Genomic DNA, 27,636 nt, shown 5'->3' with positions numbered 1-27,636 from the left:
TTTGGCATCAAAAGCCAGTACATGGATGTCACTCGAACCTAGCTAAAGGTTATGTAGAAAAATATCCTCACTTTAGAGTGCGTTACTGACTGTCAATCACTAAGAAACACTGGTGACAGAGTGCTCCTATTGTTGGGCAGCCAAGTTGACAGAGAGTTAAATTCCCCCTGAAACGCGAGGCTTATGTTCTCTGGAAACCAAGGTCCATTAAGATGGACACCCAAAAGAGTCACCTTTTAAATACACGTGAAACAAGAGGATAGCTGCAAATATTAGACAGCGTATCTCAGACTGATGATATCAATCATTTAAAATAGATTTGGCTATTTTCCAATTTACAAGTAATTTACAAATTGAGCAGCATTTTCACAAATTTGTGCATTGCTGATAATTAAGTTTCTGGCCATTTATTGTTAACATATGACTGTGACTAATTATTAAACAATTTCATGTTGGCCAAAGTCATACAGAACTGCATCTACTCCTTAATCAACTGGATGAAACTCTTCACACAGGGAAATGAGAACTATTGAATGTCACAGTAGTATGTGCATGGACTCACTCATTTAATCACAAACATGACCATTCAGTGAAAACACAGCTTTGCATGCAGGCACTCAGTCTGTGTCCATCTATTTGTTAATGTGTTCAAAGCCCATTACATTGAACACCCACAGGAACTGGTCCCTCAGACGCTCTTCTGTAACATTTTACTGATGCAAACCAATACAAACTCATAAGTGATGGCTTTAAAAACAAACAAACAAACAACAAAACCCCAAAACAACAAAACTTTGATGTTTCAGTTCAAAGTTAGAGAAAAGACTGACTGGATCAAAAAACATAAGTTGGCACAATTAGTGTCAGCCACAGCTTGATGCCACCACAGCCTAGTTGTTGTAAAAAGCCTGACTAATTTGGGAATACTCATGCACATAAGCTAAAACATTCACATTAATCAACCAACTCAACCTGTCTATAATGTCAAGCAGTTCTTAGCATTAAAACCATCCCTAAACAATTTGGCTATAATGGATATGAAGATGGACCCTCCTAGCCCATCTCTGACAATATCCAGGATTTATGAATACATATAAGGGCACTGTAAGAATTTTAAATATTGTTTTCTGTTCCACTTTGACATCCTACAATTGTTTTTATACTAAAACTATGTCCACATTAGGCAATCTGATCTTTGTGTAGTGTAGGGCCTCAAGGTCTATTTTCATGAGGCTGGTGAAAGGCAATGTTGGATTCTCATTAGCATGAGATAATTTCTAGCTACTTTGTCCAACTACCTAGGGGGATGAATGGATGAAAAGAAAGAAGGCAGCATTGAAAACAAGCGACAGAGAAAAAGACACCAAAGAAGTAGAAGAGTCAATCAGGCAAGAGAGAACAGAGGAGTAAGGGATATGGTAGACAAACCTCAGAACAGGATTAGGTCTTGAGACCTTGAGGATTTCAGAGAATTCTCTATATGCATCCGAGTCTGGCCCTCCTTTGAGCCATTAATCTGATTCTATTTGCGTCCACCTCTGTGTTCACTTCCTGAGGCCACTGTTTCACATTTTTCTTTCAAATGCATAGCATCTCTAGAAGTCTTTACTCCATCATCTTTCTACAGTCAGAGATGAAGTCAAAACATAAGCCTCTTCTACATATCCTGTGAATTAATTTCTGTTTAAACTAAAACATTTCCTTTACAGTATCATTTCATGTCACAGACAGGACCCCTGGTTAGTTGTTCTTGCTATTAAAGATGCATGTTTTTTCCTACCCTGAGTAACAGGTTTTCTCCTTCTTATCTAGTCTAGGCTTCTTCTCTTAAGCAAGAAACTCCTCAAACCTCTAATGCTTCTCTTACTTTGAACATCCATTGTGAAAGACATTTATGAGCTTTCCTGGGAGTTGCTTAGGTACTTGAGAGGTCTTGTGTCCACAGCAGCACTGAGGTCATAAGTCATGGGCACAGCTAGATGAAAGCGTGGAACATTAAGGCCTGGTAGAGTTAAGCCAGGAAAGGTGGAGGGATAGGAGAGTGATGAAAAAGAATAAGGCGTATTGGCAAGAGCAGAAAACAGAAGGTGGAGAAAAGGTCTAAAGACTTCCCAGAAAGAAAGGATTTAGGATTGGAAGAAAAGCTGAAACAAGGTGGGAAAATTATCTGAATTTTCAGCCTCCCCCCTGCACAGCTCAAGATGATTCGGTCCTGTTGATTTGTCTCATGCACTTGAGTAGCAGCTCATATCCACCATCCCCCCAAAACACTTCCTTTGTTGCCAGCTCCATGTGCAAAATGCAAAAGATGTCCAAACCCCAAAGGCTGCCCTAGAGAGGATGCAACGAGTGCTGCTCGCATACTACCCCTGCCTTCCACAGTTGAAAACTGAGCAAAGTCAAACATGTACCTCCCTCTGCATCTTGTTTTCATGGTTCTCACGCTGGGGCCTGACACACAACCAGTGTGGTTACAGTTACACAGAATCAAACCAGGAGTAAGGAAGGTACGTCAGAACACTACCAGGCAGAACTGACAGCAGATCTGTTGTTTACCCCAGAGACTCTTGTGAAAGCATCTAGACATAAATAGGAATGCGGTTAACAGTCAGCCATTCACACCTAGACTCTTCATACCCTTCATTACCTGCGTTGGGCAGGGGATACCAGCACCAATGGCAAAAAAACAGGATACAAATAGTCTTTATTGAAGACCTAATGGGTCTGTGTTAATGGGGAAATATTGCATGAAGCCCTCACAGTGACAGAAGCAGAAACAGGGCAGAAATTAAGGCATGAAAGGGAGAGGGTTAGTATGTTAGATGTCTATTAGCGTGGTAACAAGTGCAAAACAGCACTGGATTTACCAGAGTTGTTCTGAAAACAAGTGCCATTCAGATCTACGGTAAATTCAAATCAGCGGCTGCTGTGCCTCTGCACTTAGAGCAGAAATCCACCCCACCCACGCACCAGGAGGGCATAAACATCTTTCAAACTGGGTTGGGTACTCCATTTTACTGTATATCACAATTTAAGGAGGTCAATATGCAGCAGGTTGAAAGATCTATCATGCAATCTCTAGCAGGCTCATGGATCCCAGTTTGTTATTTAAGGGTTTTCTGTTTTGCTAAATCACAGCACTTTCTTCATATCCAAGAGAGTGTGGACATTCAGCTAATGCCACTGAAGGAGAGTTTTTCCATGTCTGTACTTATCAAAAAGCTAAGGAAAAGATTACAGGATCTTTAAACTACCTTTTGAGATGCAATTCACCCAGGTCACCATATCATCACTCCTCCTTTCTCTTGCTATCACATTTGCCTCAATTTCTTACTTTATCTGTGTCTTGACTCATTGCTAGATTTTAAACTTGAAACGCTAGATTGCACTATCCTTCCCTATCTGCTTTCTTTGCTAAAAAAAAAAAAAATGCCCTGCAAGGTGTGCAGAATGAAAAAGTTGTGTGTGAAGGTCTAAGAAACATCTTAATAAGTGCTAGAATTTGCTATTTTTTCATGTAGAAACTGCCTTTGACATTTGACATGACAGGAAACGTTGCTTCAGTAAGATGGACAACAGGCTATGCTTAATTAAAACAGGCAGAGGGAATGGAAAGGGAGAGAAAGTAACTTGTACCACATTTGCACATCACTATATCGCCTGAAGAGATACTGAATACGGATTAATGAGGAGCAAGAAAAATGAACCACATTTCCCTTAGCAATTATTTTTGCTGTGCTTCCTGCTGAAGACAACCTTGAGTAGCCCGTGTAAATGAAAGCACATACAATGTGAAGAGCTGCTGAGCACAGGGTGACACAAACCTGGGTCCAAATTCTGCTTTCTAAAACTCACTTCCTACTTCTGCTGCAGCCCAGAGGAGAATACCTCAGCACGACTCTACAAAAAAAATGCATTGACCCTCAAGTTAAAAGATGTCCTAGGAAGGAGGAGACAGAAGAATGTCTATGTTGCTTGCATGGCAAGGTTAATGGACTGATTCAGTTTATAACAAGTCTGGCCTGACATTTTGGGTGCTCAGTGCAGAACACTCAGGGCTTGGCTCCATGATCTATTATCCATACCTCCTTCCTCTCCAGGGACAGGTCAGGTTCATTTGAAGAGACTGGTACAACCATAAGTGGTTTCAAAACTGACTCTGCCAAGACCTGTCCTGTTCTTTCAGGAGAGGCCTGTCAAAGCTTGGTTCGATATGCCCCATTCTGCACCCCTCCCCCCAAAAATTATGAATTACAGTGCCCTGGACATCATTAAATTGCCTTCTGGCCCTTTGCAGAATGCCCACATTTCCGTTGCTCTCAGTCCACAGCTGCCTGTGTTAATCACTACCTCCAAATGCTTCTTTCTTGTTTGCCATATCTCACTCACTTCTCCTGTGGTTTCTCATCTAGAGGTTTTTGGTTTTTTTTTTGTTTGTGTTTTTTTGTTTGTTTTTTAAGATCTTTATCAGCCATTTTCTTTTCTGTTTTTTACAGGTTAAGCCTGACTATGCCCCCCCCCACCAATTCATGTGTCATAGACATCAAGGGAGGTGACACCAGGGAAAGCAGCATACACAGTGAACTGAATTTCTTCAGCTAACAAATTTCTAAGATGATGGAGGCAGTTCAAATAATATTGAACTATTAGTTCAATACATAATAGTTTACTACAGTTGGCTGAGAAAATAAACACATTATTGGCAAGTTGCTGGACACACTGAACCCTAAAGACAGAACTCCAGGCACCAGGTAAAATTTCAGTCTGACAAAGAAAGATGTTTAAGATCCATACCCTATTCTCAAAGGGTTGACCTTGGAGGTGGGTGCTATATCCAGCTCTACACACAGCAGATCTTAAAGCAACTGCACATCTTTGCAAACAAACACGGATTCATGCTAAAACTTAGGGCAGTGGTGCCTTCAACAAGTAGCTGAGTATAAAATAACCTGATTTGATTTCTGAATTTCCATTCCCACATGTTGTTTTCTGGGGGTGTTTTCCCTATTCAAGGGCATTTTGCCTTGGGAATTTGGAATCTAATTTTAAATAAAATTTCAAGACATACTATATGATAACCAATTTCTAATTGCTAGGTCAAACTAGATCTTTAAGAATGAACAGCTGACAGATTTTGCATGTGTCTATTAGAGAGCTGACACCTGACTGCATAAACTATATTTAATAGCTGATACAATTAGATTCTGGTCTTCAGAGGAGCTAGTTACTGAAGGTGATATTTTAATAAAAATCCATAGAGGATCATCACATACCTAACAGATATGCATTAATTGCTAATGTCTCTGTTGTATGGGAAGACAGTGTTTCAGTGATCAAGTTTCTGTACAAGGTAGAAAATATGCAAGCTGAGAGAAAAATTCAATTGTCTTTCCTGGTCTGGTTGTTCATTTGATGGAGGTAACGCTTTTTCAGACTGATGTGCCTTTTCGGAAGAAATAAATTCTGATCTCTTTATGCTTACTATAAAGGAGTTAAAAAAAAAAAAAGCATCAGCAAGAAGGATAAGGATGTTTAATTTTTGTGGATGCTTTAAAGAATTTGTCACAGTGCTAAAAGGGTAAGTTATTTGTTTTGGATTGTAGTAAAGTTTGCAAAAAGTCCCAGCCTCCTCCCAAATGCCACAGAACAACAATTGGCAAAATGTTTTGGAAGGCAAAAATTAAATGTGAGTGAAGTTTAAATTTACTGAGAAAGTGGCATTTTGGTTGGACAGGTGGATTACCGGGGAGGGAGCAGAGCAGTGCAACATATACAAATCACACAGCTGTAATTTATCATGTGAATCCATTCTCACATAGTATATTGTATGGCACAAAATAAAGTCCCTGAGAGTTCATCTTTTGGCTTACTCTGAAGCTTTAAAGGTTTACCATTTGAGAATTAATTTTTACAAGATCTGAAAAAAATGGACATTGTGAGCGGAAATACTAAGAGCTTTTGTAGGCATGCAAAAAAATACCCTTAATCTGTGCAGCCTTTTTGACTGAAGACGCTTTGACTCTTAAGAGCAAATCCCTCCTCATTTAATCTGGCATATGTTCAAGAAACCCCAATTCTATTAATACTAACGTTTTTCTCTTATCTATTTACTTTACCAGTTTCTTTGCCTGATTCCTAAGTCTAGCACAATACTTTCCTGGCCCTCAAAATATAATCTTCATCCGCTTCCCGACCGCTTTGTAAATATTTTTTTTACTATAATACCAGTAATCAGAAAAGCACACATTTTGAGGCTTGGAGCCACCTGCCTGCATTGGCTAATCTTTCAAGAGCTTCTATACCGTTCTCAAAATCCTTCTTACTAGGCAATTTGCTTCTTACCACTCAGCACTGTGGCTGACCCTTCTTTCCGTCAACACACCCCATTTTACCTTCTTTTTCTCATCGCTGTTCCTAACACCCTGATCACACGCACGGTGTGTGATGGATACCATCCACCTAGTGAAGCTCTTGTAATGGCAAAGGCCCTTTCTCTTTCCCAGCCTTCTCTCTCAACCTCTGTCTACATTACCCTATTTCTATATAAAGGCAGGCATTTCTATATAAGTAAAAATCCTTTTTTGTAACCCCTTCCATTCTAACACTACACATATATTGAGGGTGTATCAGTTCATCACAGCACCCAAACAGTTTGGCATATAAGCAACAGATTTATAAGAGTCCCTTTTAAATTATAAATATGCTATTGATTATGTATATTAATGGGACAATTTATGTGCAAAAGTGATGGTCGCATATTTATAGTTAAGACAATTGGAGCTATGCAGAATGTTCACAATGAAAATTTAGAATCCACCTAATTTAAAGACTCTGTTCTGCTTTCATTTTGCAAAATTGATTGAAGCCAAAACAAAGTTTCTCCCTTTAATTCTTTTGCTACAAAATATAGCACTTCCATACATTTCCGCTTTTGGAGAAAAAATGCTTCTGTATTTGAAATTGTGCATTTTTGATTAACCATACTATGAAGTTCAGTGTTTTGGCATAAATCCAACTATTTCACAGAAGCCCTGAGAGGAGGAATGGCCCAAAATGAGCACTAGTCCATGACCACTACATACATATAAATATGTATACACAGACTTATATACACAAACACACAGACGAGTTACCAAGTTATCAAGATGGAGAGACAGAATGTGTGTATGATGCTGCAGAAAGAGGGCATGCTTAATTAAGGGGATAACAGTACACAGAAAAGAACAAGTCTACATGTTTGTGACAAAAAGTCTGGCTTTCTGATATGTCTTATATTGGAGAGCATTGTAATACTTGATTCTAGATTTAAGAAAACTGAAAGTTCTTAGAGACACACATGAAGTAGTATCAGAAAAAAACACCCTATCCTCAAATTCTTTTCACATGCTCATTTAGCAATCAACAAAAGATAACAATTCCTTATTTAAAAAAAATAATTAAGCAGTGATTGGTATTGCTAATATTTACGCATAGGAGGGAAATGAAGAATCTCAGTTATATAGGAAATCATAGAGAAGAAAGCATGTACTATAAGTCACGCGAGTTTCTCTGAATATCTGTGTTGGTTTCCAAGTAAAAAGTCCCTGCAAAGCAAAGATCTGACATGCAAATGAATCACGGCTTGCCAATGTTCAGTATAGTATTACAGCATATGAAGAGCTACTTCCAATGCCCTCTGCTTTTGTTTTATTTTAGTTAGAGACCTGTTTGCCTATATCCAATCTTGGGAACCAGAAGGCCTGAGACCAAGCCATTTGAAAGCCACCCTGGACGGGCAGGGCAGCTGAGAGAAAAGGCAGCCGAAGGTCTCTCGCTTCATAACACACGGTAACCCAAACTCCTTCTGACAAAGGAAATCAATACTTCAGTAGGAGACGTGCCCCAGCTTGGCACAGAATCTCAGATGAACAACAGGCCTCCTCCTGCCTGAAGATCACCCCTGGAGCACCTCAATCAAAACTCACCTCATTTAATACAAGCATCTGCAGAGGGTATTTTCCCCTCCAGGCCCCCCACGTCCTTCTTTAACATTTACTGTTTGAGATCAGTAGTCTATACAATTTATCGCACCTGTCAAGACTAATTTATTCATGCGATCTGGCAGTAATCAAAAAGACTGAGATCGATGTGCCAGCAAACCCTGACATTTATTCATATTTTAAAGTCCCATTTGACCTTGAACTGCAGCTAACTGGAGCTGAACTTGTCAGCAGCTCTCTGAGGCTCACTGGGTCTGGCAGATCAGCGCCTCTGGGCTAAAGGCACAACGTCAGGGCAACAAACGCTGGGACCACGAGCACAAAAGGCTGAACCACAGACAGAGGGGTAGGGAAAATGGCACCATTAACAACGCCGTGGTCACAGACCCGCCAGTTGATCCAGCACGTGCACCTGTGCAGCTTGTACCTGCACATTCCCGCTGTACAACTGTTCAGGAATCAATGGATTTTTTGCTGAGGGGTAAAAAGGGTGAGTGAAAGGAGGGAAGGAGGAACATGACGTATGTCTGCCTGCAGCAGCACAAGCAGGACACCCTAGGTTGTCCTCAGCAGACCGCTGCCAGGCTGGCCCCATGTGGGCCACTCATGGTGAGTCAAGAGGAGGCAAAGGAAGAGGCAGAAAATAACGCCACCTTCCCTCCCTGAGGGGGGAACAGAGACAGCGGCTGGTGATCCAGCCACAAAGGGCAATGCAGAAGATATATCAGAAACTCTGCAACCCACTAGGCACCTGCCAGCACAACATGGCAAGATCAGCTGGAAACAGGAACAGAAAAAACAGATCTCAAGAGAATTGCTTTGAATGTGCTCTCGTACTCCTGCTCAGGAACTGGCTTTAGAATTTGCTTATTCCTTTTGAAGTCCATCATCCTTGTCCTCTCCTCACTCAGTCGTGCCCTAAAGAAACATAGGAATTTTAAGTACAGTTCCTCTAACGCATGCATGTGCTGTAACCTCCAGTAATCATTTCAGGCTCTGAATTCAGAGCAATTAGTAGAGAAATACGATAAAGTCTATTTAAAATAGTTCCAACCTGGGCTCTGCCATCAAATGACTCTCAGATGTCCAGTGAGGACATTTCTAGAGCCTTCTGCCTCAGTTTCTCCTTGGTTAAATGGAGGCATACTTATTTACCTGCTCCCCCAGAGTGTGCTAGGAATTATGGGCGTGACATGCTTTGAAGTTATTGAATTGTTTGTTTTTCTGCTGATAGGAAGATATTTGTGTAAATGACATGCTATTAGAGACACAGAGGAAATCTAAGTGGCATTTTAGGTAGAAATATGCAGTTACAGTTTTACTGAAACATGCAAATAGATTATTTTATTACAGTCAAAACACTTGAATATGTAATATGCAGTTGCACCTAACACAGATTTTGCAGACATATTTCAGTGCTGCTCAGTTCTCCTTGGCTACATTTCTCATGCTATAAATTCTGTATGTCATATTAAATATGATTTTTCCGTGTGATCTGCCTTTTCTAAGCTTAGAATACAAATAGAAATGACAGATATGCCATTTTGTGTTTGTTTTTCCTCTCTTTTAAACAGCTAACACCTTTCCATTATGTTGGAAGAAAGTTAGCAATGGAAAGCAATTGGCATTTTGACCAATGCATTTGTGCATATTATATATATGTCTAACATTGCCATGCAATCTAATCTGATGTTCATGGAAGAGAAAAAATGACATATGAGGATGCAAAGGTAATTTGTCTGGATCTAGACTAGCTGCAGTATGCAAGCAGTGAAACTACATATGGAGCTATGTAAATTGCAGTAAACATGCTAATAAAGCATTTCAGCCAACCTGTTTCCTTATTTTTCCTATGTAGGAAACAAAATTTGAGAGAGAGAATCTTGGAACTCTTTACGGGAGTCTTTAAATATTTTACTGGAATTTTTTTTCACTTCCTTCCATACAGAAATGGTGTAATTTATTTGTGCAGGAACAAAGCAGGAATTCACCTCTACAATAATGATGAAAAAAAGTACAGAACAAATGTGGCAAATGGATGTCATCAAGTTCCCAACTCCTGGCAGCCAATATGATCTAAAGGTACATTACTGCACACGTCGTGTCCCAAAATAGTGTCATGAAACATTCCCCCAAAGCTTTTAAAGGACACTGAATTGAAGGAAATGATATACCTCTGCAGGATGAGCAATTGGGTTTTTTGCTGCTTTTTTTTTTTTTTTTTGGTTGTTTGAACAATTGATGACTGGTGTCCTTCTATGACATGAATGCAAGCAAATGCTCACTGCCACCAGTACCAAAAAGGAAGAATCACAAAACTGAGGCAAGCTTGGGAAAATATTTTAGGGTTTACTTGCAGGAGGAAGATTATGTGGCAACAGATGAACTTCTCATCTGCTTACTGTTTTGACTCTGTGCCAAGGACTGCCATCATGCCCACAGACACTCACATCTGTGTATTTTCTGCCTGTGCTCAGCTGAACGGGGATCTGTTTCCCTGCTCTGTGCCCCATTCCAGCCCCTCTATGCTGGGTCTCATTCCTCTGTGAGCTCTTTGGGGGAGAAACGGTCTCTCCCTGCCACCTTCCTGGCCATAGTGCCTTTCTGAAATGTTAACTGCAAAACAAATAATAAGAGCTCATCTGCACTCCTTTCAGAGGACATTTTCTGCCACTCTAGAGATGACAACTTTACCGTTCCCTGTACTGTTTTGCCCACTATACAGTTAATATTATCATTGTCATTTGCAGGTGGGCAAACTGAAGAGGAAGGGTAGGAAACAGAGTCCTCAAGATCATGCAGCTGGTGAGTATTCCCCAGTCAAGCGCTTGACCTGCTATATGACACAGCCGCCCTGTCCGGGGGCTCCTTTGTTGTGAATATTCCCATTGCACTACGCAGGCCATTAAAACCAAATTTATGAAAGACTTGCATTAAAAATTTCTCATTGGTGGCCAATCTTCTGCTGCCTTCAACAGAAAATAGTTTGTCTCTTTCATGCACAGTGTTAAGTTGCTTTTTTTCTGTGAATTACACACAATGCAGATAATGTAATAATTTCTTGGCGCCAAGGGGTGAACCTTTATTTAACAACACAGGTACATGCATTATTCCTTCCCTGCTCCTCAGCTTGGACGTCTGTGTCACACAGGTCAGCTCAACATGCTTTGCTCTATTCAGGCAACACTATTGCAAGGATAATTATTAGTCAGCTAGACATTTCTTTAGCAGACTGCAAAAGATACAGTGAAAAATGTCATATTATCTCCCAAAGTTTTCCAGGCAGAATGAAAACTAAACCAAACAAACCTAAACCCCACAACACTTGCCCCCTCCAAACCCACAACTCATCAAAGATCAGCTCTGTTTTCCTCACGCTCATGTGACAAGAATGCTTCCACTCGCCAGTGGTAAGGATTTATGTGCATCTGTTTAACATCGTAAATAACATTGACTTGAATTTTCCTACAAGGGTAACACCTCAGCGACAGATGGCAATTTATACATTTCAACACCTACCACCCCATCTCCAGACCTTGCACTCAAGACTGGAGGATCCTATAAATCTGACAGCTCACCTCTAAGGCTGAAGTACATTTTCCCAAATGAGAAGGTTTGCCTGGAGGATGGTACCCGGGAAAACCCTCCAGCAACACAACCACACGTAGGAACCCTGGCCACGGCCAAGGAAAGCAGCTTGGGCTGCTGTTCTCGCATCCCCTGGCTGCTCCTCCCGGACTTACCCAGGCTGCTGGTCTGGGTCAAGGGACCTCCACACAGGACACTAGCCCAAACCAAGGCTTTGCTCCAATTGCAGAAGTCCAGGCTGAAGGGACTCCTGCCATCCTAAGAGCCCCCTATACTTCCTAGAGGATCAGATTAAACCTCTCATCCCCAGAAAAACAAGAACCACCTGGGGAGCTACCCAAAAGGTCAGTTAGAAAACGGGCATCTCCTTGCTCTGGGAACAGCTGGTATCCTGAAACACTTTTGCATTTCATTTTTTGAGTGGAAAGAAGATGTTTTCCACAGCACTGATAGATATATCTTTTTTTTTTTAAGAGTTCTGAAAGAGATTCAAAATGGTTCCAAAAAACTCAAAGAAACCTTTTGCCAGGTGTACTGGGCACCCAGCTAAGGACTGACAGTTGGGCACCTCTGGGTACACAACAGCCCAAGCCAGGCTTTCAGTAATCAGCATCAAAATTTAGAGTTCTACGGAACATTTGGAGTTTTGGATGAGTTATTTTGCAACAGAAAATATGTTGTACCAGAAAGTTTCTGACCAGCTGTAGCTCATCTCTAGGCTTTTGATTCAGTCTTGTCATTAGGCAAGTGAAACCTATTTCAATCTCAACACAATTAGCACGCTCAACTTCTCTGCGTTTTTCCTCTCTCTCTCATTCAGTTCACACTTGCCACTGCAGAGGAACCTGTGTTAGATTTAGATTAAACCTGCGAGAAAGTGGCTGAGAAGAAAGCAGCAAAGACTAAGGAAGCATTTTCTTTCCTCAGTTCTTTTGCTGTTGATCTCTTTCTGAAATTTCCAGCCTTGTGCTTTTATAATGTCCTAGTACATGAAAGAGTTTGTAACATAAAATGTTACACTCGATGGAGCATGATGTGATATTGAAGCCAAATGGCCAGATGCTCTTTTCTGAGCTATTTCCAATGCTCCCACTTTAGAGAGTGTTTTTAACGGTATTCACAAGCTCTAGTCCTGTAGTTTGCTGGCAATTTCATGCTAGAGCACCATTGCGCTATGTTCTGATGAAAACATTGTTTTCCATTCAAGGTTACAGTTATCTTCAATTTAATAAAAAGAAAGGAAAAAACCACACTGGTTCAAAGAAATTGCAGACAGGTAGGGAGTTGGATTCTCTCCCCAGAAACAAGATTGTGCATCCCATTTACAGTACAATTAAGACAATACAAATGATCCAGTAGGAGAAAAACCCGGGTACTCTAACTTAGTGGGAACGGGCCAAGGGCTATCTTTCAGCTGTTTGGCTTTGCTTTACACTGTTTTCACATTCCTCTCTTTCCTGTGTGGGAAGACCCTTTACATGGAAAATCCTCCGGTTTGAAACGTTGTTGATGTCAGACATTTGAAACCTGGCATCAGGCGCTGGTTGTCACACTGGAATTCAGCCTGTCCTCTTCATCTGCTTTTTCATGGTTTTCTTATTTGCTGACAGCACTGCTCTCTACCAGAGCACTATTCTCTACCAGAACTCTCTCTGGTTCACTGCACGGAGGCATGAGCACCAGTAACTGGGAGAATACAACCACAGAGCCAGGACCAGAGTAACCAGGGCTGCTAACAGCTTTCTCCAGGCTGTTAACACCATTATCACCCCGCGTAGCCCGTTGGGACTGGCAGTTGCACACTTTGGCAACGGGGGCAGCAGTGATTCGTGGTGACTTCGAACACTCCAGGGTTCAGCAGCCTGGGATTTAATGCCTGCATGAGCATCTTCACTTACAACTAAGTCTGTCTCCTTTTCCAGACAGAATGCATTATTGCTATGTACAAATGTCAAGCCTAATCTCATCCTGTTTGAATCAATGAAACTCCGCTGGAATTAAAAGATGCTGAACATTTAGACGGGCAGAGGAACTGGCACATCATATATGCACATCACCATAGAATAGACTATTCCAATCCCTATTTTGAAGAGGGAAAGGAGCTGCGAATTAATGTAATCCAGGCACCATGAATTCAATCCTTTCATGGTTTCTTAATGCTTGACTTTACAAGCTTAACATTCTTTTACTTTAGGAAATGCCTATAAAAATGCTGAATTAAACTGGAGATGGAAGAGAGGACGCCTTTACCTACACGGCTTATCTGGAGGGTGAGACCTAGGAAATTTATCACAGAGATCTTTGCAACCTATGCAACAGGGCAACTTCCAATAACAGTAGATTACATCACTTATTAGGATTTTGCTTAGGCAGTGTAGAGTTCAGTGTAGAACTGGTCAGAAACATTTTAGTAGCATTTAACTACACACTGAAAATGCTGATTTATCGCACTCCAGTGTGAATAGGCATGCCTAAGGACAGAGTGCACTACATTTTCAGATGCCAGCAATTGTGAATTTTTGTTAACATCATTTAAGTGATTAAACATCTTCAAACTGAAAGGCTGTCTTTTCAAACTTTTCATTTGAAACTGAATTAATTTATACTAGAAATCACAGCTTGGGAAAGGTCAAAATAAAAATGAAGTATTTTTGGATTTACGGAAACAAGACATTTTGATTAACCTGTATTTTTGTACAATTTTCACTTGTATTTTACCACAGCATGTGGGAAAAAACCCTGAAATTTTGAGAAACTCTGCAGAACAGCGTTCCTACTTACTTCTTAGCTCTAAGACCAGGGGCCTGGCCTCATGAATCACACAGGGTAAAAAGCGTTGTCCAGAATTCAGAATTAAAGTTTGCTATACATAAACCTTATGACATTTTTATTACAGCATACCAGCCTAGAATCTGCATTTAAAACACTGACTGCTCAAAGGAATCTGAATCTCCTTAGGTAAAGGTAATAAAATCAGGTCAAGAATTCACTACTCAACAATCTACCACTGGCATTTCTGTTCAGAGAAAATGTAGTTCATCTGTTTTTAAAGAAAGTAAAGCCGGACCATATAGCATAAGTTTGGAAAGTATAATGATTTGCTTGTGTATCAAAGTCCATTAGGTAACGAGTTTTATTTCCTCGTAAAGAGATTTCAGTGAATCTGCATAATTTTTTTTTTTTACAGTACACACAGTATTTCTGCAAAGCCCAGAGGTGGGACTGCATTTCTATATGCATAACCCATGCTTGCTTTCAGCTCGGCAGCTTGGCCACCATTAGCAATGTCATCACAACAGCAGAGAGCGCAAAGGATCTGACTGAGCTTTTATCCTGTTTTCAGACGATTCTTTTCAGTCCGGATGAACTGTGTGTTCCCAGGGCCATGCCGTTGCCAGTTGTCAAACCTGGCCACAGTTACCTGTGACACATCTGCATGAGCCGAGGTCACAACTAACCTTAAGCATCCAGCTAAGCTCTGCTGGAGAACTAAGCCATCGCTTGAATTCACCATAGAGTTAATTTGTCACACTGGTACCTAGGGACATCTCTAATTGATTTCTCTGGCCAGGACCTCTTAAACATTAGTTTGGCGGGGGGGGGGGATCGGGGTGGGGGGCAGGGGGTGGGTGTCTGTTGGGATTTTTCAAATACCAGAGTTAGCACCTCTAAGAATTCATCAACTGATGCAGATTCCCTCCTTTGAGGTATATCACAGTGGTATTGAGAATAAAGTAGTATGGCCAGTTGATGCTGGCCATAAAAGAGAAAAAGTTTTGCTTTCACTTGTCAATGTGGCAACATATTTTTTATTTCATTTGTTTGGATTCTTAATGGGGGAGCAGAATTTAATTTGTACTAGAGCATCCTTTAAAATAAATGCTTGATCTCTTCCCACCCACCAGTACAGTTGATGGGTACAAAATAAAAAGAACAGCAATTCATTCACCTTATCACTGGAGCACCAGAGGAAGAGAGAGATCCTTAGTGCAATGATTAATGACTAGCTATAAAAAGATGCACCATAAACTGCTTGTATTAGGTCAAATCATAAATGAGGCTTTTAATGTTTATATGATCCCTTTCTAAATAATTAAGTGTGTCTGTAGCTCCCGCTAGGAAGGGAACTTATATGATGCCTGCAAACCATGCAGTTTCTTACAGGATCCTAATTTGGGACCCTCACTTAAAGGGATCCTTGTCTTCCTCTACATTCAAGCATTGCTTGAATTTCTCTTACTATTGGGACATCTCTCTGTACTACAGGTCAGAGAGACTATTTGATGTCCAGGAGCAGCAAAGATGAACATGATCTACCCTGAGTTTAGGGTGTCTTCTTCAGGCACAGACACATCCACAGCTTTGCTGCAGGACAAAGTACCATTATTTTTCTTTATCTCTTCCTCCAGGTTGGGAAAAGGACAGCTGAACCACAGCTGAAATGAAAATAAGGCTATCTACCGCTCACTGGATCCACGTGGATACAAGAGGCAGAGCGGCGGTGGTGCTTGCCTGAATGCGGCTAACAAGCCAAGTTGCCCATGCTTGTGAAGGGCACCTCATCCACATAGGAGTCAGCCACGATTTGACTTTGTAAATTCCTGGCCAAAATCAGCTTTTAGGTACGCACAGACAATTCCCATCAGCTTAAGTAGCTGGTTGGTGAAGACTAAGAGAATAGCACCATTTGTCCATAACAGAATTCAGTCCTGTATTTATCAATCTTGTGGTGAAACTGTCATCTTTGAAAAATACAGTACAAGATGACATTATATAAGTGTCCATCTATTTTCTTTCTATCACAAGCCTGCAATCATGTCCATCTCCCTTTTATTTCCCAGAACAGGTGGTGCTTTTTCTCAACCAAACCAGAATCTCCCTAGCTTGGCAAACAGACATTGGCTTTACTGCAAAGCTACCCCATTAGGAGAATGTCACAGCTCTAACCAATATGAAGTTTACACAAAAAATAACGTGAGTTAAAAAAAGAGCTGCAGAGCCCTAAATATTTTCAATAGGTGTGGTAGCCCCAGTCAGTTTATGCACTGCTTACTCAATACAGAAAATCACTTAGTTTATTTATTTAAAAATTTCCATCTATGGAATTTAGAAAAGGGAAAAGCCAATAGCAGAATACCCAAGATGATGATTTTTTAATAAACAATATATTTAAGGGGGATTAGCTGAGTTATCAAACAGTATCCTCCCAAATCAGCTCATTAGTTTCACTGACTTTCCCTATTCCACTTTATTAAAACAATTTAAATGAGGGTTCATTAGATGCAATGTAATCTAATTCAGACACTCCAAGCCTAATCCCTTTTCTTTTAGCAGTAACATGATAATAGTTTGCAAAAAAGTTTAAAGGATTATTGTTACAGCTATTTTAAATAGGGACTGTTTTCAGCCAAACGCGTGCCACCACTTGCCCACCATTTTATTATTTATTATTGTATTATTTCTTGCTCTTTACTCATTCATTCATTTATTCCTTCCCTTTTCTGTCTTTCATTGCTCCACACAAGCAGAGTCACACCTGGGCAACAGCCTCCCTCTGTGCACGTGTAGGGGATATGCCAAATATCCCTGCGTGGGTCAGTACATCAGGTCGTGGGAAAGGAATGATTTTTTGCAACTTACTTTGAGATTCTGAAGTTAAAAAAAAACCTTTGTAAATTCACAGTGATTTTATAAATATCCTAGAGGGAAGGGAGAAGGTTCCTGTGCATTTTCACGCTGCTAGTTTTTGACAGCTCTGAAAGACACACAGGAGGGGATCACGCGTAGGACTTGCAAATTAGGAGGCAGACACTATTACTTACCGTGCTAGATCAGGCTGAAAACATAGAGTAACAGATCCATGCTATGGACATACAGCTTATTTCAGAACGAACTCACTCATACTCCTGTACTTTCATAAAGTCTTTTTCAAACAGTAGGGTTAATTATTCTTTATAGGGCAAAAAACCCCAAACCAAAAAAAAAACCAAAACAAAAACCAAACCCAAAGAATGAGAGCTAGTTTCTAGATCCTAGGTTTCTGCAGACTTTAACAGGTTCCCTACCCCTGAAAACCTGTCCTCGCTTGCTTCGAATCCTTGTCTCTTAAAGCAAGTGCCATTTCATAATCCTATTAAAACCTTTGCCTCTGTTTACCAGGAGCCCTAATCGTACTCAGCAAGTTCTTCTCGTCTAAGGAAGAGCGACAGCTTTCAGATTTCTTAGGAGGCTTATTCATCAGCTACGCCAGAGTTTTGCCAGAGCGTTCAATCTATTCTGGGAGCAGCCATGTGGAAAAAGTTTCAAACAGCTCAAAGCCCTGCACAATGATAAAGGAAAGCTCACACAATCCTGGTAATAGCCTGACCCTCTTAAGGAAAATTGGATGATTTGTGGTAGCAGTTTTTCTGTCCCCATGTGAATTCTGAACCTTAAAGTATAAGCAGTGTATTCACACAGTCCCATTACAAACCCTATCCCTCTTGCGATGCTGGAATAATAAATACACACCCATACGTGAAAATAAACTCTTGCTGCAGTGACCTTCTTCCGCAGCCCACTGGTGTGAAGGAGCTTGTAGCCATTTTAGAAAAAAAGAGTCAGATAAAGAATGGACTAATTTGATGTTCAGTGTTTCACCATGAGCAGAATATATGCTTTAATGAGCACATTACATGCACCAGGGACGTGTTACTGTGAAGCAGGGAATAAAGAGTAAGGGGAAAATAATTAAACAGTCAGCTTTATAATGAGGAAACTGTGTTCATGCAACATTAAGTGGCCTAATTGTCAAGTGCTAAGCAAAGACATGTTCCTTGGACTTCAGAAGGACTTGCTGGCAAGCACCACCTTGAAAACAAGGGCAAAGGATCACAAGTATCAAACCTCCTATAGATCCAGAAGCACAGGGTGGACTGATGCTGTCCCAAAGTCATCTGTCCACACTTTGCACTGATCTATCCGACAGGATTGAATACCTGTACCCTGTAGTTCTTATTCTAGAAGGAGGACACTTAAAGTTTTAAAATACCACAGCATTCATCATGTGTTGTACGTAGAACATTACAACTGACTTCTACCAGCCTGGCCTGAGGTTTCTGTTGGTACTGCATCTGCTAGGCCACAAGCATACAACATCATCTAGGCACAATGAGCACATGAAGACTTAGTGTAGCTGTTTGCACAAGCAGAGCTACTGGGAAAGGGGAAAATCTGTCTCGTTGGGTTCAGACACTGACAGAATGAACCAATAGACCATATTTCTGACTGTTATCAGTTCTCTCAAGGCCAGCAAGGCCAGGAACATTCATTTACTGGGACTGTCAGTTCCAGATAGTGTTGCAGTATCAATTACTTCAGTGTAATAGCCTATCAGTCAGACAACAATTCTGTTTGGCCACAGGCTCCCCGTCTTTCTTTGCAAATGGACATGGCACGAAGTCTCTTCTTTGTACTCACCCTCATGCCTAATTCAATGTTTTCTCCTCCATAGACCTCCATACCAGGGTCAAGCAAGCCAATCTCACCAAAATACTCTCGGTCCACTACAAACGAGCATCCAATCATGGCTGGTGTCCTGTACAGAGAGATTAAAGCAAAAAGTTAAGTTGCTTATTAGCTACTACAGAACCCACCTCATAACAAATTTACACAGACAAAACAGTTCTTAGTCTTCAAGTCTACATTTTAAATTTATCTATTAGCGTGCAAACACATTGCACTTCATCCCCCAATGGACAGAGGGCCCTGTGGGACCAGAGCCGCCCGAATAACTAGCACACTGCCAGACACACTTGGACCAGCTGTCTGTGAGACAGACACAAGATGTGAAGTCAAGTACTCCATGCGTGTAAGTGAAGAATCAGGCTGGTTTTTGTTTGTTTTACAGACACAACCTCTGTGCTGGAGCTGAAGTTCACCACCATACAGAGTAGCACAAGAGCGAGACAACACTTTATTTGAAGATTAATACACAAGAAAAACCCATAAGCTTTGTCAGAAATGAGGAGTCCCCTTACCCACATATTAAAAGTAAGTGCATGTCGAGAGCCATGGAACAATCATGGTGTGAAGTTTGGCAAGGGACTTCCTGAAGTCAACTCCAGCAGATACATTTCAGCCTTTGTGAGGATGTTCCACGATTAACATTTCTGTGTTTGCTGAGGTCAGTCTTTAGAAAAGGAAAAATTTTCAGACGAAGAGACTCTGCCCTCAGATCTGCCACTGACCAACTGGATGATTTCAGATAAATCATCTCCCTTCTCCGAGCATCAATTTCTTTATGTGTAAAACTGTGGTTCTGCTTTCCTTTACAAAGCAATCTGAAACCTGTCAATGAGCAGCACTACATGACAACAAATTTTGAGATCATTTCCCATATGAACACAAGCATTATTTCAATGCAATACAAGCTAGTGACATTTGCTAGTTTCATTTGTCCACACTTTCTCTGCATCTCGGTACTGGTCACATCACCTGCCTCTTTAAAATTCAAGGTAGGAGCTAGGTGTTGCTACTATAGCCCACAATTTTAAAATGTAAACTTGACTAACTTTAAGGTGGAAAACCAACAAGAGCCTGCAGCTCCATGTTTGACTTGCAATTCAGCTGCAGGTTGCATAGTGCCTAGTGCAAGATCACGGGTAGTCATCCTGCAGTCTGATCTACAGGATCTGCCCAGGCCCTGGGGACAGATCCCCCCATTTCAGTGGGATCCCAACAGACCAGACTGCTGAATCAGGAAAACTGTAAAATCATTTGAGAAACTGAACACTTTTGGAGCTGACCTAGAAGAATGAGCTGTGCTCCCTCTTCTATTGAAAGGGAGGCGATTTTGGACCATCTGGCAGATACAGCATCATTCCTAACAGTGCTATTGTAAAAAGACATCAGGAAAATTCTAGTTTTTCTAGTAGAATAGAGAATGCTCTATCTGTGGCCCAAGCTTATATGTATACACCATGAAAATGCCCTATAGAAACAAAGATGATGGAAAAGGTCTAAAACCTATTTTAAGAAGTCTCCTTTGTAATGCACTAATGTTATACTGCCGCTACAAAGCCTCTCTTGTCCCAGATACCTGCATGTTTCTTCAATTTGTACAGAAAGCTATTCACAAGTTATTTGCCCACGACATCTGAGAAACATTCATGAGGCAGTTTCATACACACGTGAAAAACTGCCCTGGCCGGGAAAATGAACACATTTTTTACCCATGTATTGGTGGATCCCACCAGTAGCAGCAGGTGGCTGCTGGAAAGGTGTTATCACATCAGGTCCTTTTTCTCATCAGTAGTTCACCATTTCTACAGCAGGAGGTTAAAAAGGCTTCAAACAAACAGCCAAGATATGGTTGGATAAAACAATTCTTTGCTCCTGGTTCTAATACATATCCCGATGTTGCAGAACACAGTCCAACCTATGGCAGGAACTATTTGGTACCCTTGAAAAGGTTCATTTGCTGAAGCACTGCTATTACTTATCTGTAATGGATTCTGCTGTAGCACTCACATTACTGGTACCGCTTCAGCATCTCTCCCTTCCACTTTTTCTCAGTTTGAAAGCCATTGCAACCTCTCAGATCATTACAAGCCTATACTGCAGTGCATACTATCCCTGTCATGTTTTCTCTGCATAATTGAAAAAGGCAGCTGTTGATAGAAACACATTTGATCGGCACTGTTTCTGACAAAGAAGTTGAAATACCTTGATTAACTCTCACATTCCACCCTTACAGAGTGAGATGCATTCCCTGGATCATGAGCTGGGGGGACAAGATTCAATGGTGGTTACAAAGGCAAACATCTGGCTTTCACAGATGACTTTGGACTGAAGTGGGGCGCTCAGCCAGATCCCTGCACCCATTCAGTCAAAAAGGCTGGAGGAAACTGAGGCCAGACGTCACAAACCCTACAAAGAAACTGCAGCGGGGTCACCACCAGCACACCTCTCCCACACCCCACAGTCCCCCTTTTGTGTGTGCAAGAAATTCCAGCACTTCTTTGTTTGGTGCTGTTATTTGTGAAGACTTTCTGTTGAATCAGTCGCTAGTTAGAGGTGGTCTCAAAGCTCTATGAAAACCATGCATGGTCCTGGGTACTCTTGGCTGGACATATCCATCTTCTGTTGATGCATATACTTATACACCAGGATCTCTGGAAGATGGATGGCATTTATAAATTCAAGTTATTTGGTAAAATGCATCTGCCTGCTTATAGTTCCTAGAGCCATGCCTGAAGATAGACTTGCCTAAAAAGGCTGAGAGCTCTCCTGTACACAGGACCAGACATACCCTATATATATCCCTCTGTCACATCCTGTATCACTGAAAACCATATTTTAGGCTACCAAGGACTAAATTTCATCTAGAAACTGAAATAAAAGAAGGACATGACCAAGAAAAGGGAATTCAGTAGCTCTGAAATGAAATAAGCCTTTGAGGGAATATTTAGGTATTCCTTAAGTGTTAACCATGATAAAAAAGGGAAGGAGGTACGGGGAAGAAACACACACCACTTTCTTTATTTTCCTTTTTATGTATTTAAAGCTAAACACAGGCTTCACTGGATGAAGGCTAGAGCATCACTGCTTTGCAAAACTGAGCTGCTAGTTTGGGCTTAGATTCATTCTCTTTCCAGCCCCCTGCAAAAATCCTCTGGAGGCAGCTCCTTACAGCGGTAGGATGCTCCCATGAGGACATTTCTCTTTCCTTCCTAATGAGGAACGGTACGCTAGGCTTTGCAGACTGCTCTCAGGTGCTGGAATCTCTCTCTCTGGGGGATGGATTTTTGCAGCTGTCAGCTCTGTCCATTAAAATACTGACTTGTTAATTGAATGGGGGTGGGAAATACATTTTAGATGCGACTACATAATCATCACTCACAGACGAACGCCACTGAGGACAGCTTTTGCTACTCCCTCTCTCTCTTCTAGGTTTTATTTCTTCTCATTAGATATATGCAAATACGGACTCCACAAGTCTTCATGGCTTATTCAGAAAAAAAATGTTTTCAGGAAAGAGCAACAATAGCAGTGCAATGGCAGAAGGAACCACATCCAGCTTTTCAGAGAAGCCAGTCAAAAATTGCCACTGTCAGTGCCTTTCTCTACCTGAATTTGGCTGCCTGCAGCCACTGCTCTTCTGCCCAGCAGCACGGCTGCAACCCCAGAAGCTGAACAGAGAAGCCTGTGGCTCTGCCCTGGCCGCATCCCGATGTGATGGAAGAACTTGCCTACGATGCGCAATGTTGAATTTTCTGCATACTGCACGTTCAACACTTCCATCAGGTTCAAGCAGAGTTTTGGGCATGCAGTCCTCATCAAGCCCAGGCCCTTAACTTCCCTGTGCTTTGACTGACCCGACTGTAAACTAAGTGTAATGCGATTGCACAGCCCAGTGAGCTGGTAACAGTGCTGTGAGCCGCGGGACCCTGACTCTATTCCCAGCTCTGTCATTCATCTGGTCTTCAGTGAGTCACCTCCCTCTGCCTCTGTTTCTCCATCTGTGAAGCACACATAATAATACTGGGTAAAAGTCTGAGAACTGCTTCAGCAGCTTGAAAGCCTAAGATTCACTTCTAAAAGTGCTTTAAGCATATAGGTGGAAAATTTTATATTGGACTACAGTGTTAGATTGACATATTGCAAACACTTTTAAAAAAACCTGCTCCCCAAAAGCATGAGACCCTCACTTCGCCGTCATCACTGGGTTTTTCCAGTACCTGAAAAACTCCAGTATATCTACCACTTTTGGTACAGCGCAGCAAAGACTTTCCTTGAAAGTCAGAAATGGATATGTGAGCACAAGCAACTGTGTTAGCACATCTTAAACACTGCTCACTAGCCAAGGGGCAGCAAATGAGAAGGTGCACGCCCTTAGCACTTCACAGCTTCTGAGTAAAATGTATTAAGCTAAACCACACTTGCTTTGTCTAAAAGGACCTTTTTCCTTAAGCCATGCACTTTCTAGTAAAACAGTGACATTTTTAGAAGGAAGGTATGACAAAATAGCAATTAAAGGTGTACTATTTTTTACCAACACCTCAAAGGTGTTAGGAAACTTAATTGATCTGTGGAATATTTTTTGACACAACTGAGGATGTTATAAGCACTAATTATAATCAACAGCAGCACTCAAAGGATAATGTGGGAAACACAGCAAAATGATTTTTGCAGCTAAAACCTTAAAATGCAGCATAGAATAGTATTGATTCTGCACTGGAGAAAGATACAGCATAGTCAATTTGTGGAAATTACCTGATGGCATGGCTGTAGCAAGGAAGATATGAGAGAGACATTACTTTGGGTAATACCCAGGGGAAAGGGAGGAAGCAGAGAGAGCAGCGCTTCATGGTGGTAAACCCTCCCTCCCTCCCCGCCTGCTGCTGCAGCAGGTACAGTGCGGGTGGCTACAAGGGAAGAGAGGTGTCCTGGTTTCGGCTGGGATAGAATTAATTTTCTTCTTAGTAGCTGGTACAGTGCTGTGTTTTGGATTTAGTGTGAGAATAATGTTGATAACACTCCGATGTTTTAGTTGTTGCTAAGTAGCGCTCATCCTAAGTCAAGGACTTTTCAGTTTCCCATGCTCTGCCGGCAAGGAGGTGTGCAAGAAGCTGGGAGGGAGCACAGCCAGGGCAGCTGACCCGAACTAGCCAGAGGGATATTCCATACCATGGAACGTCATGCTCAGTATATAAACTGGGGGGAGTTGGCTGGGAGGGGCGGATCGCTGCTGGGGGACGGTCAGCGGGTGGTGAGCAACTGCATTGTGCATCACTTGTTTTTCTTGGGTTTTTTTCTCTCTCTTTTTGTTATCTCCCTTTTCATTACTATTATTATTATTATATTTAATTTTATTTCAATTATTAAACTGTTCTTATCTCAACCCACAAGTTTTACTTTTTTTTTTTTCCCGATTCTCCTCCCTATCCCACCGCAGGGTGGGGGGAGTGAGCGAGCGGCTGCGTGGTGCTTAGTTGCTGGCTGGGGTTAAACCACGACAAGAGGCGCTGTATGGAAGAGAGCAGTGCCTGCTATGGGATGGGGTACCAGAAACAGAAGACACGTTGGCCAGAAATGAAAGCCACTTGCTGTAGGTCTGAGTCATGACTATTTTGTTTTAGTGAGATCTCCAGGAGCACGGCTCTGTCGGCAAAACTCCAGCAAGCGCCGATACCCATTTCTCCAGCCAGGTGCATCCCCCTCCTTCCCCTGACAGACAACCAAAGGATGCTGCCTGGGGGCTTCGTCAAGAACAAGTGAAGGAGAAAGGGATGAGCACTAGACTGACATACTGCACGTGACACGATAAGTCTTCCTCTCCCTTACACATCTTTCTCCCCCTGCCTTAAGGTCAGTGTACGTGCAATCAGGTCACATTTGAAACAGTTTTCAGAGCATACAAGTCCAATTTCCAGGACAACTGACTTACAAACACTCACACACAAATACATAAATACAAACACAAATATAACTATAAATAAATATATGAACATAAATGTATATATACAGGGATAAGGAGAGAAAGAAAGAGATTCAAATGACACATCACACACCGTATCTTTGAGTTTTCCACCTTTCCTGGCAGAATGTTTCTTTGATTCAGGTTCCTATGCAGCACCTCACCCCTGGCCTGATAGATAAGTGGGGAAATCTGCATGGTACCTGCATAAGCATTTATTTTTTCTTACAACTTATGTCTTCTGCAAGAAAGAGTCACACCAGGCTGTGAGAACAGAACTCAAGGACAGATTTGCTGCTCAGGAGCTACAGGAAAAAAACTGACAAGCTTAATGATGGGAAGGTTTGTTAACCCCTTTGGAGAGCTATAGCATGTGAAAAAAAGCAACCCAGGATGCTTGGCTAGGAAAGGCAGGGCAATAGGGATGTAAAATAACTCTCTGATGTCCCACGGAAGTATATTTTTTGGGACAGACAGGATACCTGTCAGAACCTGGACAAATGAAAAAGAAACTGCTCTGTTATAGGCTCCTGTGAACCAGCAACTGAAAAGATGGCCATAATCAACCAATAAACACTCATCTGTTTTATTATTACATGACAGCATGGTTTATCCTGAAAGACTTTACAGATGAGCCCCTTCCTAAGCTCAGGTACACAGATGGATTTCTTCCCAGAGCAGCGAAGACCCAACGTGGCTGCATCACCTTCGCTATGACAGACCGGCACGGGGCCTGACTTGCACATGAGACGGGCACGCACATTCCCAGCTAAAGTAGGCAGCACAAACCACTTCGCTGTGGGCATATCAGACACTAATTTACATACATGAGCGAGACACATGTGCTTTCTGGAGTGGCTGATTCAGTGCATGTACATACACATTCCTACTGGTACCAAGCTATGGCATATTAAAGCAGTAAGTGAGAACATATGCAACAATGAACTGCACCACTGCTGCTGGAGGAAGATAAAATGGAAAGCTGTGCCGCGCTTGGCTGAGTGAGGCTGACTAATGACTCTAATGTTAGTGGCTGCTGATCAAGAAATCAAACATAGAGCAGTCCATCATAATCGCAGCAGGTGAGGAAAGACGAGCCAGAGCCAGAGCTCAGGATACCAGAAACCTTCCTTGCTGTTCCAAAAACCAGTAGTATCTTCTGCATACAGAAAAAAACCCAGCTTGTTTCAATGCGTAGTCAAATTCATTAGAAACCCTCTGAAATAGGATCCTTTGTTACACGGTTTGTTGCCAGATGATAAGGACGTTTTTGGGCAGCGTGTTCTCAGGAACACAAATGGAAAATGACATGATGGACACAGTGTGTCAAAATAGCAATCCTCATTTAAATCTTCACATTAGAGACATCTTACATCTCAAATGTCAAACATGCAAAATGGATTGCCTGCAGAAGCTGATTCGGGGAACATCAATTGTTCTGAATTTCAGAGCATTAACATGGAAAAAAAACCCCAACTGACTTTAAATTGTATCAGAAATCTTTACAAAATCTGACACTTTGTTCTTGCTATTTCTTTACCTTTGTTTGCACTTCAAGGCCACATCCTCTTTGTCACTTGGACCAAAACAGCTGATCTGACATTTTATGGTGTGCACTTGACACGACTGCGTATACGGTGCCCCACTGACTTGAGGGACAGTTCCTGCTCCTGCCCAGCAAGGCTCTGAGTAGGATCACACCACTGTTAGTGTTCAAGAAAGTAGAGGATCAGGCTTCAAACAGAAAACTTCTGAGAAAAGAAGCAAGCACATCTGTTGTGTAATCCCAGAAGAAAACAGGAATTGGACTCTCTAAATGGCTCACCCAATTCTGCAGATCGATGATATTTATTCATACAATGCAAACATCAGAAATGCCAGGGCTCTGATCCTCACTGATACCAGGGTACACACTTTTTTTAACACTGAAAATCTTTAATCCCTTTGGAGATCTGGGAGGAAGTATTCAGCTACATCAGCCACAAAACCAGTCATGGGGTTATCAGTTATTAGCCTTTTCTTTTACAAAACACACAGAGAGACACAAAACAACCTCACTATTTGCTGAAGACAGTGTCAAAGGAAGCCTTAAGAGGGACAGTGTCAGCAAGGACTAAATGAACTCGCAGTTTTGATGCTGATGAACAGTCCTGCAATCTTATGAATGCGCTGAACAGATACATGGATCCAAACACCATCAATGTGGACCAGTTTGCACGCCTTGCAAACTGGACTGAAACAGAAATCATGGTTGCAGTACCTAGTTTGGAAAGCTGGTTACAAAACCAAAATCTGTACCAAACCAACAGAGATTTTTGAAAAAGCTTGCTCGCTAGTCTGACTTCCTCTTCCTTTTGAAAATATACCTTAAATTTTCTACAGCTACTAAGTTCCCATCATGGGTGCTTTCAGATCTCAATTCTAAGTACAGACTTCTTGATCCTTTTCATCAATAATACTCACACGTTCACTGTTTCCACTACCATAATTACGCTGGCGTATCACTTAAAAGGCACAAAATCGCATTGTATTTCTATATGCAGGCATAACACAACAGCACACAACAGTGTGCCACATGCTTTAGCAAATCCATCCAGGTGCTACTGCTTT

The 27,636-nt window shown here is 41.5% G+C and overlaps 1 protein-coding gene across 3 annotated transcripts in view; it reads right to left on the bottom strand.

The window, feature by feature from the left end:
* The window catches only part of GALNT9 (polypeptide N-acetylgalactosaminyltransferase 9), a 157,966-nt gene that overhangs the window by 56,694 nt on the left and 73,636 nt on the right, over positions 1-27,636 (bottom strand). For 2 of the 3 annotated variants that reach the window (XM_050906606.1, XM_050906607.1), the window contains one exon: positions 19,026-19,143. In XM_050906606.1, the coding sequence (XP_050762563.1) occupies positions 19,026-19,143 (118 nt within the window). Of the gene's footprint in view, positions 1-11,722; positions 11,785-19,025; positions 19,144-27,636 lie in introns of those variants that run through there. The other variant, XM_050906608.1, reaches the window with a different exon arrangement.

The sequence above is a fragment of the Gymnogyps californianus genome, chromosome 16 (genome assembly GCF_018139145.2).
Source record: "Gymnogyps californianus isolate 813 chromosome 16, ASM1813914v2, whole genome shotgun sequence".
In the NCBI taxonomy this organism is placed as follows: domain Eukaryota; kingdom Metazoa; phylum Chordata; class Aves; order Accipitriformes; family Cathartidae; genus Gymnogyps; species Gymnogyps californianus.
This window is presented reverse-complemented; position numbering and strand designations above follow the sequence as displayed.